General features: G+C 37.8%; 1 protein-coding gene across 3 annotated transcripts in view; it reads left to right on the top strand.

Moving 5' to 3' along the window:
- LOC150105870 (CD151 antigen-like) overlaps positions 1-18,404 on the top strand; it is a 133,662-nt gene that overhangs the window by 73,516 nt on the left and 41,742 nt on the right. Inside the window, exon 5 of one of the 3 annotated variants that reach the window (XM_090394379.1) lies at positions 2,672-3,307. The exons of the other annotated variants lie outside the window; for them this stretch is intronic. Coding sequence (XP_090250505.1) covers positions 2,672-2,803 — 132 coding nt within the window. The 3' untranslated portion in view covers positions 2,804-3,307. Of the gene's footprint in view, positions 1-2,671; positions 3,308-18,404 lie in introns of those variants that run through there. 3 annotated transcript variants of the gene reach the window in all.

Here is an 18,404-nt window from a genome sequence, read left to right as displayed (position 1 = left end):
AAAAATCTAGTTCTCACCCACCTTCTTAGCAGCCTCCATTCTCAGCTTTCAAGGATGCCCCCTCCTGTCCTTTCCCCACCCTCCACATAAATTGAAAAATTTCGATTGAAATCCTGTATGAACTCTCCTTTGTATTCTCTCCAATATATCAGAATCACAACGGAAACCAGGGGACCAGACCTGCACACAATAGTCCAAGTGAGGTCTTATCAAGGCCTTGTAAAGAGGCAAAATGACATCCTTATCTTTACATGTGAATGTTCGTTTCAGCATTGCGATTATCTTTTGAGCTGTATTTGCAATCTTTGCCACCTGACCCTTGAACTTCAACTTCCTGTCTATGAACACTCTAAGTTCCCTACCCTCATCAGTTTTTTCTAGCCTAATTCCACCAATATAATACGACATTGGATATCTAATCACACCGAAGTGAATGACTTTACATTTACTGATATTGAACTGACACCCATTTTCCAATGCCCACAATTCCAGCCTATTCAAATCATTCTGCAAGTATATTGCATATCAACAGCATTCCTGATTATCCTACCTATCTTTGCATCATCAGCAAACAGCTGTATGTTGCTTATCAAATCCTTCCCAATATCATTAATGTACAGATTGAATAACAGTGGTCCAAGCACTGATCTTTGTGGTACACCACTAGTTACCTTAAATCTTGCAGACTCCCCCATATACCACTTTTTGATATCTGTCACTCAGCCATTCTTTTATCCATGCTAATATACTATAACCCAAACCCATTTTCTCCAATTTATGCAGCAGTCTGCCATGCTGTATTCTGTCAAAAGCCTGAGTAATGTCCAAAAGTATCATGGTGTATTAACACGGTGAAGTAACTACACAACTGGGGTACTTGTATAGAGGGGCTAATGACGTCACACCAATTGCCTTGGTATCCGATAATGTAACACACATATCCTTACAGACATGTATAATGCTATGCATTATGGGAAGAGCCGCTACCCAGACTGGTTTTGACCTTTATTGCAATCTCATCAGTGGGAGTCAGAACCAGAAGTTATATGAAGGTTGAAGTAATGCAGAAGTAATATTTCCATATAGAAGTTGTCAAAAGGTGCCACACCTTATTAATAAACTACTCTGGATTAGAGATAGATGTTGAAAGTTTTTTCGCTTGGTTATGCTATAAATTAAAGATGCCAAGAAATTATATTTTTGGTTTATCCTTTATCCAAGTGTAAGTAATTAAAGTTTGCATGTGAAATAACTTCATGACTGATGATTGGGCTACTTGTATATAGAGGCTAATGGCTTCACATTTTTGTTTGCTTACACTTGGATAAAGGATATCCCCCACCCCATCACAAAAAAAAAAAAAAAAAACATTCTTGGACTTTGCAAAAGCATTTGACAGATTCCCACATAATAAATTGGTGTACATGGCTAGAGGATGGAAATAGATAGTATATTGGTTACATGGATTGGAAATCAGCTCTCTGGATGATACCAGCAGGTTGTGTACAATACTCAGTATCTCTAAAAAAAAAGAGTTTAACCAGTCATGTGCCCCTGGGTTCTGTTCTTGGGCTCCTGCTGCTTGGGGAGAATTATAAATAGCACTGCTGATGTTAATTCCCTTCAGGAAGATTTGAATAGACTTTGTACTTGGACAAAAGAGTGGGGGTTATAGTTTTAATATCAATAAGTGCAAGGTATTGCATTTTGGAGTGCAGAAATATATGACTGCATACTATATCAATGGTGCCATACTCTCAGGAAGTGGATGCAATTAGAGAATTGGGAGTGATGATTGACAGTAGACTGAAGTTTAGAGGGCATATTGCTAGTGTTACAAAAGGCTTCACGTTGTGCTGCTATGATAAGAAGTACTCTAACATGTAGGGATAAGGAAGTAGTTGTGCCACTGTATAAAGCACTGGTCAGACTGGACTGTTGTGCTCGGTTTGGTCACCTGGTTTTCAGTGTGATGTGGAAACATTGGAGCAGGTCTAAAGACGAGTGACTATGACAATATCAGGACTTTGGAATGCTTGCTGTGGAGAGAGAGGTTGATGAAATGTGGATTGCAGAGTTTGGTGGAAAGGAGGAAGAGAGGTGATGTGATAGAGACATTTAAGTTATTGAGAGAATTTTATGAGATTAATCCAGATTGGATTATAAAAAGAATAGGTGAGAGTGGAAAAACCAGAGGCCATTGCTGGAAGTTATGTAAGAGTGTGGTGAAGAGGGATGTGAGGAGTGGGTTTTTTTACATGGAGAATTGTTAGCGAATGTATTGCATTACCAGAATGTGTTGTTAATGCAAGGCATGTTGAGGATTTTAAGATTCGGTATAATAAATATGTTGTCAGTTGAATGTACCTCCCGCAATGAGTCTGCCAACTCTGTGTAGAGTGCAATTCATACTACTACTACTAATAATATATATTTTGAAATAACATGAAGTTATGTCAACTTGATGACAAAACATGATGAGGTGATAATTTTGATATCACTCTGTAATCTTTTATTATGTCTGTTGTCATTTGAAGTAAAAAAAAAGTAATATTTGCAGTGAAAAGTTTTCTTCTCCCTTGAAACTTAACAAGTTTTGCATATTTCTGTAGTAATCTGTTTTTAATTTGTGGCTTATGATTAATTAATTTCATTGCTATTATATTTACAGGGTTGTTTGTCTCCAATACTTAAGCATTTACAAGTTTTTCTATATGCATTGAGGTCATCATCATTTGTATGTGCAGTAATTCAGGTCATTGGTTATATAATTATTAGCTGTCTCATGGGATCACTTCAGTAGCTTTTACTGACATATAATAAAAACAGTGCTAGTTTCATGTATATGTAACTTTGATAATAAGCATTGATAACAACTGTTTTATTAATATCGCAAGAATAGTCTGTTATTTCTTGATAACTTTAATATAGTATGTTTCAAAGTGGAGTCTTAGACTGAGTAAATAAAAAAAAACCTTTGTATGACACTAATAACAAGACATTTCTGAAGCACCGCCTAGTTTAAAATTTTAAATTGTTTAAAATATTTTCTGATTAACATGATTAATATGTTAAATACTTACTATTAACCCCATCAAAATGAGTTGCAGAATTTTTCTGTCTAAAGTGGTGTATTTCCGAAATTTAAAAATGCAATATAAAATATAGCAGACTTTTATATCTATTTATTTATTTTTATTTTCTACGTTTTGCACCCGTGGTGGGTGCCTCTTTCGCCATACCCTTATTATGGCTCTGGTAATGACAAAGCTTATTATTCTCATCACATATACATAATAATTATAAATATACTATCAACATTTTCTGTTGGTTTTTACATTTATTTTGGGCTGATTATTTGTTATAATCAAATAAAAATATTTTTCTTATATATGCAAATAGGGTAAAATACATTTTCAGATAGCTTTCATAAACTATATGAATGTTTAAAATAAGTTAGTGAGTTTTTACAATATTTTAACTGGTTACTAGAAAGTTAAATTTGCATACAATCATTGCAAAATCAGTGACTGTATCTATGAGGACTCGCATATTAGCATATCTGCTCTCCAGCCAAAAGGCTGTGGGTTCGAATCCCGCCATGGGCATGGATGTTTGTGATTGTCTGTGGAAATATTAGTGCTGGTGGTCGGTGGTAGATGGCATTGGTGTAGTTGTGGTCAGTTAGTGAGCGAGGAAGGGCACCTGCTCTACAGAGTTGTAGAGCAGGTGCCCTCCCTCGATGAATCTTTCGACTCCCTGGAGGTGTCAAATAATAATAATATGATTTTTGTAATTTATTAGAATCATAATTAGACATGTATGTTATAGTGATCTCTTATAATATACATTTAAAATAAAGATCAACATTATTTAGTTCCATGAGGCAGTATCTTAATCTTTTTCTGAAAGCATATTTTGAGGTTGTGATTGTATTTCATTTGGGAATTTATTGTAGCTGCTTGTATTCAAAGGACTTATGAAAAATTTCTTTGTTTCCCTTGGGTACTACCCAGTGGCAGATTTAGGCATTAAGGGGCTTGAGGCGTTTGCGATTTTCAGGGCCCTTTAAATTATTAAGTTACAAACAATTAATTTAAAATTTTTTTAAAAATAATTTATGTATAATTGCACAATGCATGAACATACATATATAATAATTACTTCACAACAAAAATTATAAAATGTTTTGTATACATATAAATATGAAAATAGGTAGGTAACTTTAATTGTATATTACATATTATTATTATTATTACCCCAAGACCTCATGGAGTCAAAGACTTATCTGGGAGGTCCTTTTATCTCACACACACACACACACACACACACACACACACACACACACACACACACACACACACACACACACAATCTCATCATACCGTGTCTTAAACACACTCAAACTCCTTGCAGACACCACACTCTCAGGCAAGCCTGGCCAAAAATTATTGCAATCACTGAGACGTGGTTGACAGAAGGGAATATAAAAACAGGAATAGAAGTCGCTGGGTATAGCATTTTTCGTCAGGATAGGAGGGGAAAGCGTGGTGGTGGGGTGCTGCTTATGATAAGTGATGACCTATGTCCTCTAAGAGTGGAGAATTTGGAAGGAAGTGAGACAAATGATTTTGAGAGCATATGGTGTGAGGTAGAGGTAGGCAAGACAGGATATTTAGTGGGGTGTTGCTACAGACCCAGGAGCACAGAGGATGGGGACCAGGAGATGTTTAGACAGCTAAGTTTGGCAAGTGAAAGAAGAATGATTGTTATGGGAGATTTTAACTTCAGTAGTATAAATTGGAGAGAGGAAGATGCATGTAACAATAGGGGAATGGAATTTCTAGAATTCTTGAGGGACAAATGTCTTAGGCAACATGTAACAGAGGGAACAAGAGGTTCAAAAATTTTGGATTTGGTTATAGCATCAGAAGAGTTGATAATAACTGAGTTGACATCTCTCCCACCAGTTGGAGAGAGTGACCATATGGTGTTGACATGGAAAATGAATAGACATGCAGGAGTATCAAAGAGACGGGAACTTATGTGGAATTATAAGGCAGGTGATTATAATAGTCTTAGACGTCAACTTCGGGAAGTTTCATGGAGGGAGGAATTGGACGGCCAGGATATCACCAGTGCGTGGGAAATTGTGAAAGAATATTTGTTATCAGCAATGGTAAGTTGTATACCACGAGTGAAGAAGAGGGCGCAATTTGGAGTAAAGTGGATGACAAACAACATTAAACAGGAACTGCATGCGAAAAAGAGGCTATGGAAGAGATATAAGGAGACAGGTGAAGAGAGGATGGGTGAAGAATATAAGACACAGGCCAGAAGAGTGACTTGTGTGGTAAGGAAAGCGAAACTGGAATATGAGAGGAGATTGGCCCTAAGATCCAAAGAAAATCCTAGGGAATTTTTTAGCTATGTGGCCAGTAGGAGGAGAAATGACTGTGGAAGAATGATATTGTGGGATAAAAATGGGAATAGAGTGACTGATGCAGAGGACATAGTGGAATTGTTCAATGAACACTTTATTGGAGTATTTCATCCTAGAGGAGTTAGTTTTAATGCTAGAAGGATAGGACTGGTACGAGGTCTGGAGGTACAAGAGGAGAGTGTGTTTCAGATACTGAGTACTCTGGATGTCAGTAAAGCTGTGGGACTGGATGGTATTTCGCCACGAGTTTTGAGAAAATGTGCTAGCGAATTGACAATACCTTTAACTTGGCTTTACAATGAAAGTCTGGCTTTGGCAAAGGTGCCCAGGGAATGGAAGGAAGGTAAGATAGTGCCATTGCATAAGGGTGGTAACAGACTGGAAGTGTCTAATTATAGGCCAGTCTGTGTGTCATCAGTAGTTGTTAAGATCTTGGAGAAAGTAGTGAGGGACCGTGTACAGCATTGGGCAGATGAGGGTAATGTTATCTGTGAGAATCAACATGGATTTGTGAAAGGACGCTCTTGTTTTAGCAATATGCTAGCCTTTTATGATAAAGTTACAAGAGCATTAGATGAGGGAAAGGCATATACTGCAATTTTCTTAGACTTGGCGAAGGCATTTGACAGGGTGCCACATGATAAGCTGATATTTAAGTTGCAGCACATGGGTCTGGATGTCAGATTGGTCAACTGGATTCAGGATTGGCTGTCTGATAGGTATCAGAGAGTTGTGTATGGTGGAGCAGTTTCCAGGAGGCAGAGGGTTACAAGTGGGGTCCCACAGGGCTCAATACTAGGACCTATATTGTTTAACCTTTATATCAATGACATAGCCAGTGGATTGCAGGGGGATATTCAGTTGTTTGCGGATGATGCGAAGCTGGGAAGGATTATTAGTAATAGCGCAGATGTGGTAGCCCTGCAAGAGGATTTAAATAAGCTAGATAGATGGGCAAATGAATGGGGGTGTCAGTTTAATGCAGCAAAATGTAAGGTCTTGAGGTTTGGGAAACATCGATGGGATGCTGCATACTCTATGGGAGGAGTTATACTGGAGGAAGTAGGGGAGACAAGAGATCTGGGGTTGATGATTGATAGAAACCTGAAGTTTAGGGGACATATTGCAAAGGTGGTGAAGGTAACGCAGAGGATTGCTGCTATTATGAGAAGGACACTGACCTGCAAAGATAAGAGGGTTATCATTCCGTTGTATAAGTCTCTGATCAGACCACACTTGGACTATTGTTCTCAGATTTGGTCCCCAGGATTTGAAGGGGATAAATTAACTGTGGAAAGGATACAAAGATGGTTTCAGGACTGTACAAGGATAGTTATGAGGATCGGCTGAGAGAATGTGGACTGCAGAGTTTGATGGATAGAAGAAGGAGAGGTGATATGATTGAGACTTTTAAACTGTTGAGAGGTGGTTACAGGGTTGACACTGGGGAGTTCTTTCGCTTGGTTGATCAGTGGGAAGGAGTGATGACAAGAGGCCATCCCTGGAAGTTACGAAAGGAAACTGTGAGCAAGAGGGTAAGGAGTGGTTTCTTTGTGTGGAGGGTGGTTGAGCCGTGGAATGCATTGCCTGATGGAGTGGTGGGAGCGAGAACGGTCAGTGACTTTAAAGAGTGGTATGATAAACTTTGTGTTTCTCAGGGGGGGACCTCCCCTCGATGAGTCTTTTGACTCCTTGGAGGCCTGAATAATAATAATAATAATAATAATAATTGTTCACAACTCTGCATGAAAAAAACTTGCCTCTCACCCCCTTACTCACACCCTCTTTATACAGTTTCCAGGGATGACCTCTGGTTCTCCCCTGATCTCCCACTATTCTCTGTAGAACTTCTCCACCATTGATCCTATAACAATCCCTTACCAACTTGTAGGTTTCTATCATATGTCCCCTCTTCCTCCTGTCCACCAGACTCTGCAAATTACATCTTCTTAATCTTTCCTCATACTCGACATTCCAGAGGTCAGAAACTACCTTAGTTAGTTGCCTTTGGACCCTTTCCAACATCTCTTCATCCTTCTGAAAACCCGGTGACCAAATCTGGGCACAATAGTCCATGTGTGGCCTAATCAAAGCCTTATACAATGGAACAAGAATCTCCCTACTTCTACATGTAAGTGTCCCCTGCATTATTCCTTGAAGCCTTTTTGTTGTCTTCACAATTTTGGTGATGTGTCCCCTAAATTTTAGATCCTTATCCACTATCACCCCCAGATCTCTTATTTCCTCTACCTCCAACAATATATTCTCACCAAGCATAAATTATGCATCCCATCTTTGTTTTCCAAATTTTAAAACCTTACATTTTGCAACATTGAACTCTCATCCCTATTTCCATCCTCAGTCACTCAATTTATTCAAGTCTTCTTGTAAGGCCACAACATCCTCACTACTCTTTATGGTTCGTCCCAACTTTGCATCATCTGCAATCAACTGAATATCTCCATCCAAATCTTTGCTAATATCATTAATATACAAGTTAAACAGTAATGGCCCTAAAATAGATGCAATGACTTTCCTTTTCCTGGATATCGCACCCCCATACACAACTTGTTGATACCTATCAGATAGCCAGTCTCCAATCCAATGCACTAATCTAATATCCAACCCCATCTGCTCTAGTTTGACTGTCAACTTATCATGAGGTACTTTATCAAAAGCCTTTGCGAAATCCAAGCAGTCACTTTTTTGTAATAAGTAGATTACTAAAACATGACCTCCCTTTAGCAAATCCATGTTGTCCATCAAAGATAATACCATTGTTGTCAACGCAACTGTGGATCCTAGTTCTCACAAGCCTCTCCAACAACTTAACCACAACACCTGACACATGCCTATAGTTTGATGCTTGAGTTCGATCGTCTCCTTTATGAAGTGGCACAATCTTGCCCTCCTTCCACTCCTTAGGAACTTGATCAAGTGCAAGACTCGTATTAAAAAAATATGTTAAGGCAGGTGTCAACTCCCTGGTACATTCCTTCAGAATACGCGGTGATATATTATCAAGTCCCACAGCCTTATTTACATCTAGTTTACTCAACTCCCCAAACACCTTTTGCTCACTTACAGTCAGTCTCTCCTCCTTCCCATCATCAACTACTCTCAATCTCTCCATGAAGTCACATTCACAAGATTGAAAGATCTTTATGAACTGCTCATTAAGTATCTCCACCACACATTCTGCAACAGCTGTCTTTATACCATTTTCTCCTATCAATGTCATCCTTCCATAATCATTCTTTCTTTTGCTGGCTACATATCGAAAGAACTCCCTAGGATTCTTTTTGGCTGCATTAGCTAACTGCTGTTCATACCTTTCTTTTGCTACTCTCACCCTCCTTGCCTGGTCTTTGTAGACCTCATGAAATTGGTTATTTCCACTTCTCTCATGCTGCCTCCACAATGTCCTTTTTCTCTGTATTGCATGCTTAATCTCTTTAATCATCCATCTCACACCTACCTTATTTAACCTTCTCACCCTTGGAATACATTTAGACATTGCATCTACTAGATAGTTTTTGAAAATCCCCCAAGCTGCATTGATCTCTTTTCCAGCTAACTTCTCATTCCACGCTCCTGAGCTCTTCATAATCATCCCCCTTGTAGTTCCACATATACCCTTTTCTCACAGGTATCCTCGCACTGCAGACAACCACCCAGGTAATCACCTCATGGTCACTCTCACCTCATTTATAATTACATCCTCTGATGAGATGTCCAAATCCAAGACCCTTAATCCTTGTGTGCCCTCTGTTACATACTGTCTGAGGTAGTTATCCCTCAAAAACTCAAGAAACTAATTTTCGTTACTTCCAGTTGCTATCTCATCATTCCAGTCTATATTGCCATAATTAAAATCACCATTTTCTTATTTTCTTGGCTAATTTGACTATACATTTCACTATCACCACCATCCACATTACCTGGTCTATAACAACATCCCACCAAGTGATTCCATTCACCTCTATCTCACACCTTACTGCCTGAAAACCACTGGCACTATTTCCTTCTTGCATCTCTACTTTGTATGGACATAACTCTTTTTCTATCATCAATAGCACTCCTCCCTCCCTTTTTACCCCTTCTATCCTCATGAAACACACCATACCCTTCCATCTCTATTCCTGTCAGGATGTCATCCTCTTCCAACCATGTCTCACTTATTCCGACAATCTTTGGGTGAACAGACGCAATTAGTGCAACCATTTCATCTGCCTTGTTTCTTATACTTCTAGTATTTGAATACAAACACAACAGCTCATTTTTGGATCTACAGCGTTCCACTGATGCCACTCACTTGATGTGATCTCTCCATGCTCAACTGGGGCCATTTCCCTTTCCACTTCTTCATTTTAGAACACTTTTCAATTCCAACTGTTTCCTCTTGATCCCTGGTCATCCCATTCCTTTCCTGCCTATGCATGCTCTCACCTCCTCTTGGAGCATCCACCTTTCTCACGCTGTGTACCCCTGTCTACCCTGAGCCTTCCCACTTCCCTGCTCCTCTTGCACACCCATTCTCTCATTTTGTATACTCATACCACTCACTTCCCCATTCATATCCATCTCCCTGTCTTACTCTCCTGCTCTTCCACATCACTCTCCTCTCTATATGATTCATTCTCTCTATTCACTTCTCTACCTTTCAGCAGCAGCTCTCCAAGCGACTCACACCATAACCACTCAAATGTAGTCCATCGCTCCCATGCAGCTCACTTCGTCCCTGAAACTCATTCCACACATTAACAAACTGTACCCCAATTTCCCCACACATTTCAGCCAGCATATCATTCATAATCCTTGCTCTCTGCCTCATTTCACCACAGTCATACCTAGGCAACATACTGTCTGCCCTTCCTGTCACACTATTCTCTTTTATCCTTCCAAGCAGCCTAATTGTTCGAATTGTTCCTATAATAGGAACAATTTGATAATATTATAATCACATTCAGGTACAGTCTGTATTTTGTACATAAGTATTTTATGAAATTATACTGGCACTTTTCTACTTTTTGCAGCAGCAAATTTGTCAATTAATAAATCAAATTCTAATTATTGTAATACAGAATTTTCAATAAACATCAGTGACAAATTTGATAGTCGATCTTGCTCCAATGAATTTCTTAAATAATTCTTGACACACTTAAGGACAGAAAAAGATCTTTCTGCAGAAGCATTACAAATAGGCATTGTTAAAAAAAAAATTTAGTATTGTTTCTACATTTGGAAAAGTTGATTGCAATCCGTTAATGATTATTTTGTACATTTGATATGGACATGTGATTTTTTCTTCTTTTATGTATTTTTTTATTATTATTATTATTATTGTTCCGGGAAACTCCAAGGAGTCGACAGACTTATCGAGGGAGACCCTAACATCATGTCTGGAACAACTATTCAACATTCACACAGTATCTATCATATCCTGCCTTGAACTCATTCATGGTCGTAGCAGTCACAACAGACTCTGGAAGCTTATTCCACTCATTCACCACTCTCCAAGTAAAAAACCTAGCTCTAACACCCTTGTCAACCACCACCAGTCATATTTTCAAAAATATCTTCTGGATCAATCTTATAAAACCCTTCAGTAATTTGAATGTCTCAATCATATCACCCCTCCTTCACCTATCGTCCAATCTCTGCAACCCACAAATCCTCAACCTATTCTCATAAGGTTCATTCCACAGACCTGCTATCATCTTGGTCACTCGTCTCTGGACCCTCTCCACTTCCTCCCCATCACGAAGAAACCCTGGTGCCCATAACTGCGCACAGAAGTCCAGATGGGGTCTTATCAAGGCTCGATACAGAGGAACAACAACTTGCTTCTCTCTGCATGTTAAAGTATTTTTCATAAGCCAAGTGATTTGGTGAGCTGTTTTAGTTACTTTTGCAATGTGCCCCCTAAACTTCAATTCCCTATCCACCAGCACTCCCAAATCCCTAGCCTCATCAATCTCCTGGAGTACGGTTCCACCTATGCGATATACTGCTGCTATTCTTTTCACCCCAAAGTGCATAACCTTACACTTTGCCACATTAAACTGACATCCATTTTTCCTAGCTCAGTCCTCCAAACTATCCAAATCATCCTGTAAAATTTTGACATCCTGTGCACTCACAATTGCTCTACCCAACTTTGCATCGTCAGGAAACAAGTGAACACTTCCTCTCACATCCTTTCCAATATCATTGATGAACAAATTGAAAAGCAGTGGTCCAAGAACAGAGCCCTGCGGCACTCCACTAGTCCCAAGACGTCTTTTTGACTCCACTCCTGAATAAACCACTCTCTGGTATCTCTCCTTCAACCACCCTCCTATCCATCTTACCAACCCTATATCTATCCCCATCTGCTCCAGTTTACTGATTAGGGTTCCATGTGGTATCCTGTCAAAGGCCTTGGCAAGGTCCAGTAGTATCACTGTAAACCCATTACTCCTATCCAGTTCAGCTGTCACTTTGTTATAAAACGTGAGCAAGTTACTGAGGCATGATCTACCCTTCACAAAACCATGTTGTCCCCCATACAATATCCCATTTTCATCTATCCAATCCTGTATTCTTTTCTTGACTAATTTCTCTAAGACCTTGACAATGATTCCTGATATGCTAATCGGTCGGTAATTTACAACAGCGGTCTTGGAACCACCTTTATGCAGTGGAACTATTTTTCCCCTCTTTCCACCCGCTCGGGACTAACCCAGACCCGAGACTCAAATTAAACAAAATGGTCAAGGGTACTGACAATTCATTAGCTGCTTCTCGTACTACACGAGCTGGTATACCATCCAACCCCACAGATGTATTGACATTGAGGTTATGCAATAGACTACTCACCTCCACTTCATTCACCATAATTCCCGTATAATCTACTGGTTTATTCGTTTCTGCAATGTCACCACCTGGATGATATATTCTTGCAAAGTGCTCACTCACTAACTCAGCTATCTCAGCTGATTCAGTTACCTCCCTACCATCGACATTCTTTAAAATCATTCTGCCATGGACATTTTTCCTTTTACTTGCTACATATCTAAATAACTGTTTAGGATTCTCTTTAGCCTGCATGGCCAATGTTCTTTCGTAATCCTTTTTTGCTTTTCTTACCACACTCGTCACCCTTCTGGCCTACGCTTTATACCGTTCATGTGCCTGCCGGTCACCTTTCTCCTTAAATTTCCTCCATAGTTGTTTCTTTTTTTGCAGCTCAAGCTTAATGGTGTTATTCATCCATTTAACCCCTACTTGATTTATTATTCGGACTCTAGGTATACAGTCAGCCATTGCTTCATGCAAGCACTTCTTAACCACCTCCCATGCACTATCAACTTCTAGTCCTTGCAGTTGTACATGCCATGGCACTGAGCCAATCAAACTCCTAAGCTTGTCATACTTTCCAGCCCGATAATTCCACATGTACCCTCTCTTAATTGAAAATTCTACACCTTTAGCCACCTCCCAAGTCAAGACCCTATGATCACTCTCACTGATTGGTGGCAATGTGGTCATATTTGTTACAGCCAAATCCTCAGATGTAATTACTAGGTCAAGCACTCTCTGACCCCTAGTATTTTCCATTACATGCTGTTGCAGATAGTTATCCCTTAATAACCGCATAAAATCCAATTCCTTCCTCCAATGTGTCCTCTCCTCCCTCCAATCAATGCAACCATAGTTTAAATCTACCATAATAATCACCCTCCTTCCACTCATTTCTTCTATTTGCTTATGCATACTGTCACCACCATCTTTTCCATCACCTGGTCTATAGCAACATCCAATTGTATATTTAGTTCTGCTAGCCACAATTTCACACCAAATGGCCTCAAATGTGCTCTTTTCTCTATCCTGCAATTCAACTTCTATTCTCCTTGGCTGTAGCTCATCAGCTATCATCAACAATACTCCTCCCCCATTTTATTCTCTCTGTCATTCCTGAACACACTATACCCATCACATTCAATCCCACTAGCTATATCATCTACAGTCAGCCATGTTTCACTAATACCAATAACCTGTGGTCTGGAAGTGCCAACCATGGCCAAAAACTCTTCCTTCTTGTTCCTAATACTCCTAGTATTAGTGTACATGAATTTAAGACCCCCATCCCCCATTAGCCCCAACCCTACCTTGATGCCTTATATTAACTATCCCACTCTGGTTTGTTGTCCTTATTTGCTCTAGCATATTATATTCATTCATACATTCAACTTCCTCCCTAAGGACTGTATATCTACTCCCCCCCCCCCCTTAACGAATCTAGTTTCCCTGAATTTGCACATCCACTACATTCAGCAACACTTTCTGAAGTCTTCTTACACCGTAACCATTCAAATGCAAGCCATCCATCTTATATAGATCCTTTCGCCCATCAAACTCACTCCACACGTCCACAAATTCCACACCACTCGTCATACATAACCCACGCATAAAGTCATTCGCAATTATGGCCCTCCTTTTAAACATTTCACTGTCATACCCTGGCAAAAGACTAATCGTTCTAACTCTCTCACTCTTTTCTTTTGCTACCTCAAACAATTCATTCAGGTCTTCTATCATTTCCATTTTATCTCCTTTCAAATCATTCGTACCCGGCACAACAATCATTTCTTTCACCCTTTCCTTTTGCTCTCTAATAGACTCAGTTACATCCTTTATGGTCGCACCAGGTTGGTACGATTTTGTCAAATCCTCTACTAACACACCTCGTACTAATGAGTCTCCATACAGCACTCTATCCTTCATTTTGTTCATGTTCACATTCATAAGCCTATTTTTCCTGTCATACCTTTTATTATTGGTTGGTTCATTCAGTCGACTTTTGTTCATGCACTCTAGCTGCTGTTTTGCCCTTTCTATCGCACCATTCAACAACGCAATCTCATTCAATGCATCTATCTCATCTTTTTTATTCTCTGAGAAACCATTAATACTATCATTCACACTTTCTACATTTACACTCTCATAATTCTCATGTACAACCTTGCCGTTTCTTGTCATATCGCTATTTTCTTCATTCTGAAGGTTGACAAAAATATCACACTCACGATCCGAAATACACTTCAATTCCTCATTCTCCCTACATTTTCTACACATATTCAATCCTTTATTATCATCTATCCACACTCTGACTGCACTCCGTAAAGCATACATTTCACAGCTAGTACACTGACTCATTTCTTTTATACTACTGTTCTTTGATAACGATGGCGAACCATCATTATTGGCCGCCATTTTCCTTTGTACAGGTGCCATAATTATTGCAACGTGTTTTATCAAATAATAAGTTATACACACCAAAATCACACAAACAGACGCACTAAAATACGCAAGGCAAACAAAACTACGCAATATTAACTAATTTTATCAACGATAACTGAAAATAATACTTATCTTATCAGGAGCTTGCACGAACACTACACACTACGATATAACCTCGAACTCAACTGATTTTAAGAAATGATGTACTTCGTTATCGAAATAGCTAATTTCAATGTCATTCTTATATATATTTCCCAATTTAGAAATGCAAGCGTTTATGTCGTCTTTACTCATATCTTGATCAAAAATAATTGAAAATGACTTAACACGTTAGAATACATATTAAATTTGGTGGAAATTTCGGTACTTAATCTATCACAAATCATATATGTGTTTCTACGATGAACAATTTGCGACCTGTTAGAATTGTCTCGTTCGTGTTATTTGATGCTGTATTTAATTCATCAAAATGTCTTTTTTGTTTCTTTATCTGGTTTATTTCATAATTTGTTTCATCAGTTAATAGATTTGCTTGTTGTTCTGTGGTTTCAAAATCATTTAGTACATCCATTATAAAATTATGCAAAGATTTTAAAAGCTTTACATATTGCAAAAAATGTGTTTGAACTTCTTGAAGCGAACGACTTGTGTTATTTATTCTTTGCAATAATCTATCCCATAATATTGTTAACACTGCAATTTCGTATTTATCAAAATATTTTGACAATGTTTTGGCTTGCAATATATTATCTGGTTTTTCAAGTTCATTTTCGCCTATTTTAATAAGAACAGTATTAATATGTTTATAATTTAAATCGCAAAGCAGATACGTCATCAGTTCATGATGACCATCTTGTGTCGCTGATTCTTTTAATATGTTTGGAATTTGTATCGGCAAAATTGTCTGTAAGTAAGTTCCATTGTTTCATAGATTTATAAAAAAAATTATGTACATTCTGTACGAAATCGAAATAATAAACAGCCTTTTGAACAAGCTTCTGCAGCAGAGTTTCCAATAATGTTAAGTGTGTGAGTGGAACATGGAATGAAAATTGCTGATTCATTCAACATCTTAATTCTTACTTGTAGACCATTATATTTGTTGCATTGTCGTATGTTTGGCCACGACAATTTTTTATATCTAAAGATAGAGCATTTAAATTGTTAAAAACGAGTTCCTCTAAATTTTTTGTGTAATGGTTATTTAATTGCAGAAAACCAAAAAACCATTCCAGCATATCTCCTTTACTATTTACATATCTCAATATAAAAGTTAACTGGTCTATATGGCTCACATCGGGTGTGGAATCGACGATCAACGAATAATACAGAGCTTCTCTAACTTCCAAAATTAATTTCTCCTTTACTTCAGTCCCCATTAAAGCAATAAATTCATCACATGTCATATGAGATAAGTAATTAACCTTCCCGCTTCCGATATTATCATATCTTGTTAAATGGTTTTTAATAAACTCATCAAACTGTGATAAATATTCTATACAAGTTATAAAATTTCCTCTTTTGTTAACACCACCTTTTGTCTTCTCTGTGCCCCCGAAATCCTTAACCCAAATTTGCTAAAAATTTTACTGTGGCTACAATTTTTTTAAACATCTCGCCAATATTTTTGGTGAATATTAATCTGATTAATCAAATGAAAATCAATACATCCAGTTATTGACAATCTTTTTTTTAAAATCAACATTGAGGAATTATGTTCTTTAGAGCATTCATGTGCTTTCAATGCGCATTTAAGATTTTTCCAATCATTGTATCCTGTACTAAATTTAGTAATAGAACGTGTAAAAAGTTTGCAAACATAGCAGTAAATCATTTTGTTACTTTCTAAAAAAATAAGCCATTCTCGATATTCTTTTGTTCCATTTGCTTTTTCACAGTAAAAATGAACACTTGAAATATTTCTGTAGTACGTCTGATTTCTGTCATTATATTAAACTTTTAAAGATGTTATGTCTCCGATATTGCACGGTTATTATTCATAGAGTAATTTACCATTTTCTCTGATATTTTGCACGGCCATAAAGCGATATCTTTTGGAAAATTATCGGAGTCTGGTTGTTTATCTTGATCTGCATCAGCGCCTTGTTCTTTTTCTTCTTTGGCATTTTCCTCTGTCTCTTGCACATCTCGTTCAAGTTCAACATTTCGGTTATTTCGTCATATTTGGCACCTTCTTCTTCGTTAGCAAAATTTTCTCCATTTCGTTCAGCGTTTTCTATTATGTTATCATTTTTTAGACTATCTTCTTCTTTTTCGTCTCATTCATCACGTGTTGGTTGACGATCTTCATTGCTCTGAAATTTAGATTAAGTCAAAAAAACCTCCAAGGAGTTTTTTTGAGAGAGCGATAATTTTTCTTCTTTCTTCCCTGGACAGTTATGTTTGTTTCATGGCTAAAATATTAAATATGCATATATATTCAAAACAATTATTTTATAATTACAATTACAACAACAAAGGATAAAGGATACTGAAGGTTACAAGAATTTCATTGGTTCCTTAACCGTTTATACTGCCTTTATTTGAAGCGGTCGATTTGGAAAACAAAAATGAAAATAGAATTTATTTTATTATATAGTTATAATTAAACAGCAGTACAGACAGTAGTTCCAGGAATTGAGACAAAAATTGAAACAAAATGGAATATTAGTTTTTCCAATTTTTACCAAAAAAAATATATAGTACGGGCCAGGGGCCCTAGCCTTGCGGGGCCCGAGCAGCCCCCCCCCTCCTCCGCCTGTGCCCAAATCCGCCACTGGTACTACCAGCAAGTTCCGGCCACAAAGTAAACCATAGTCTACATTATATACTGAAAAACTTACAACATTCTTTCTTACATATAATATTCAACAATAAAGATAGTTTCTGTAATGACAAAATATTATGAATGGCAAACAGATTGCTGGTTGAATGCATGAAGTCAGCAATGGCTATTTGTATTCATATTCCTATCAAAGGAAGCAGATTGTTGCAGTAATCTCCATCTCAACAAGTAATACCATATTGCAGTGAGGAATTTACCCAAGAACAGTATAAGCATCTTAAGAATGCTGCATTTACAAATATTTTAACATAATATATTCTGTCAATTACAAATCTCAAGTTATTTGTTAATAATGTGATGTGGGAGATCCATTTCAGATTGTTATCAATATGAAGGTCCAAATACTTGACTGATTTTGTTTTTTTGATTAAGCTACAGTTACAGTTTTGGATATCACTGCACTTCATTTCATGCCATTTTATGGTTATATTGTAATCTCCCATTCATGTGTCATATCCTATCTAGGAGGTTGGCTACCATGATGTGACTCATGGTTGACTACAGGCATAACGACATGTGGTGAGGACCTTATCTCTTCCACATATTGTCGTAAGTATTTATGACTGTAATCCGTGTGTATTCACCGGACTGGTTGTTTGCATTCTAAATACTTATGAGACTGGCTAACTCGCTTTTAGTTGAAAAGACCAGATATGTCATAGATGGGAATTGAACCCAGGTCTTTCCAATCAAAGAACTTTGTCTGTACCAGCTGAGCTATGGAGGCTCTTTAGCTTATCTGTTAACGTGAAGTACCTATATCTCATTTTGTGAGTATTAATTTTAAGAGTATTATTGCAAAACCACTTATTTAGTTTCAATATATCATGG

This window comes from Typopeltis vanoorti, chromosome 6 (assembly GCF_054136105.1).
Source record: "Typopeltis vanoorti isolate ZY-2024b chromosome 6, IOZ_Tvanoo_1.0, whole genome shotgun sequence".
In the NCBI taxonomy this organism is placed as follows: domain Eukaryota; kingdom Metazoa; phylum Arthropoda; class Arachnida; order Uropygi; family Thelyphonidae; genus Typopeltis; species Typopeltis vanoorti.
The sequence above is the reverse complement of the archived record's forward strand: the minus strand, read 5'-3'. Positions and strand labels throughout refer to the sequence as shown.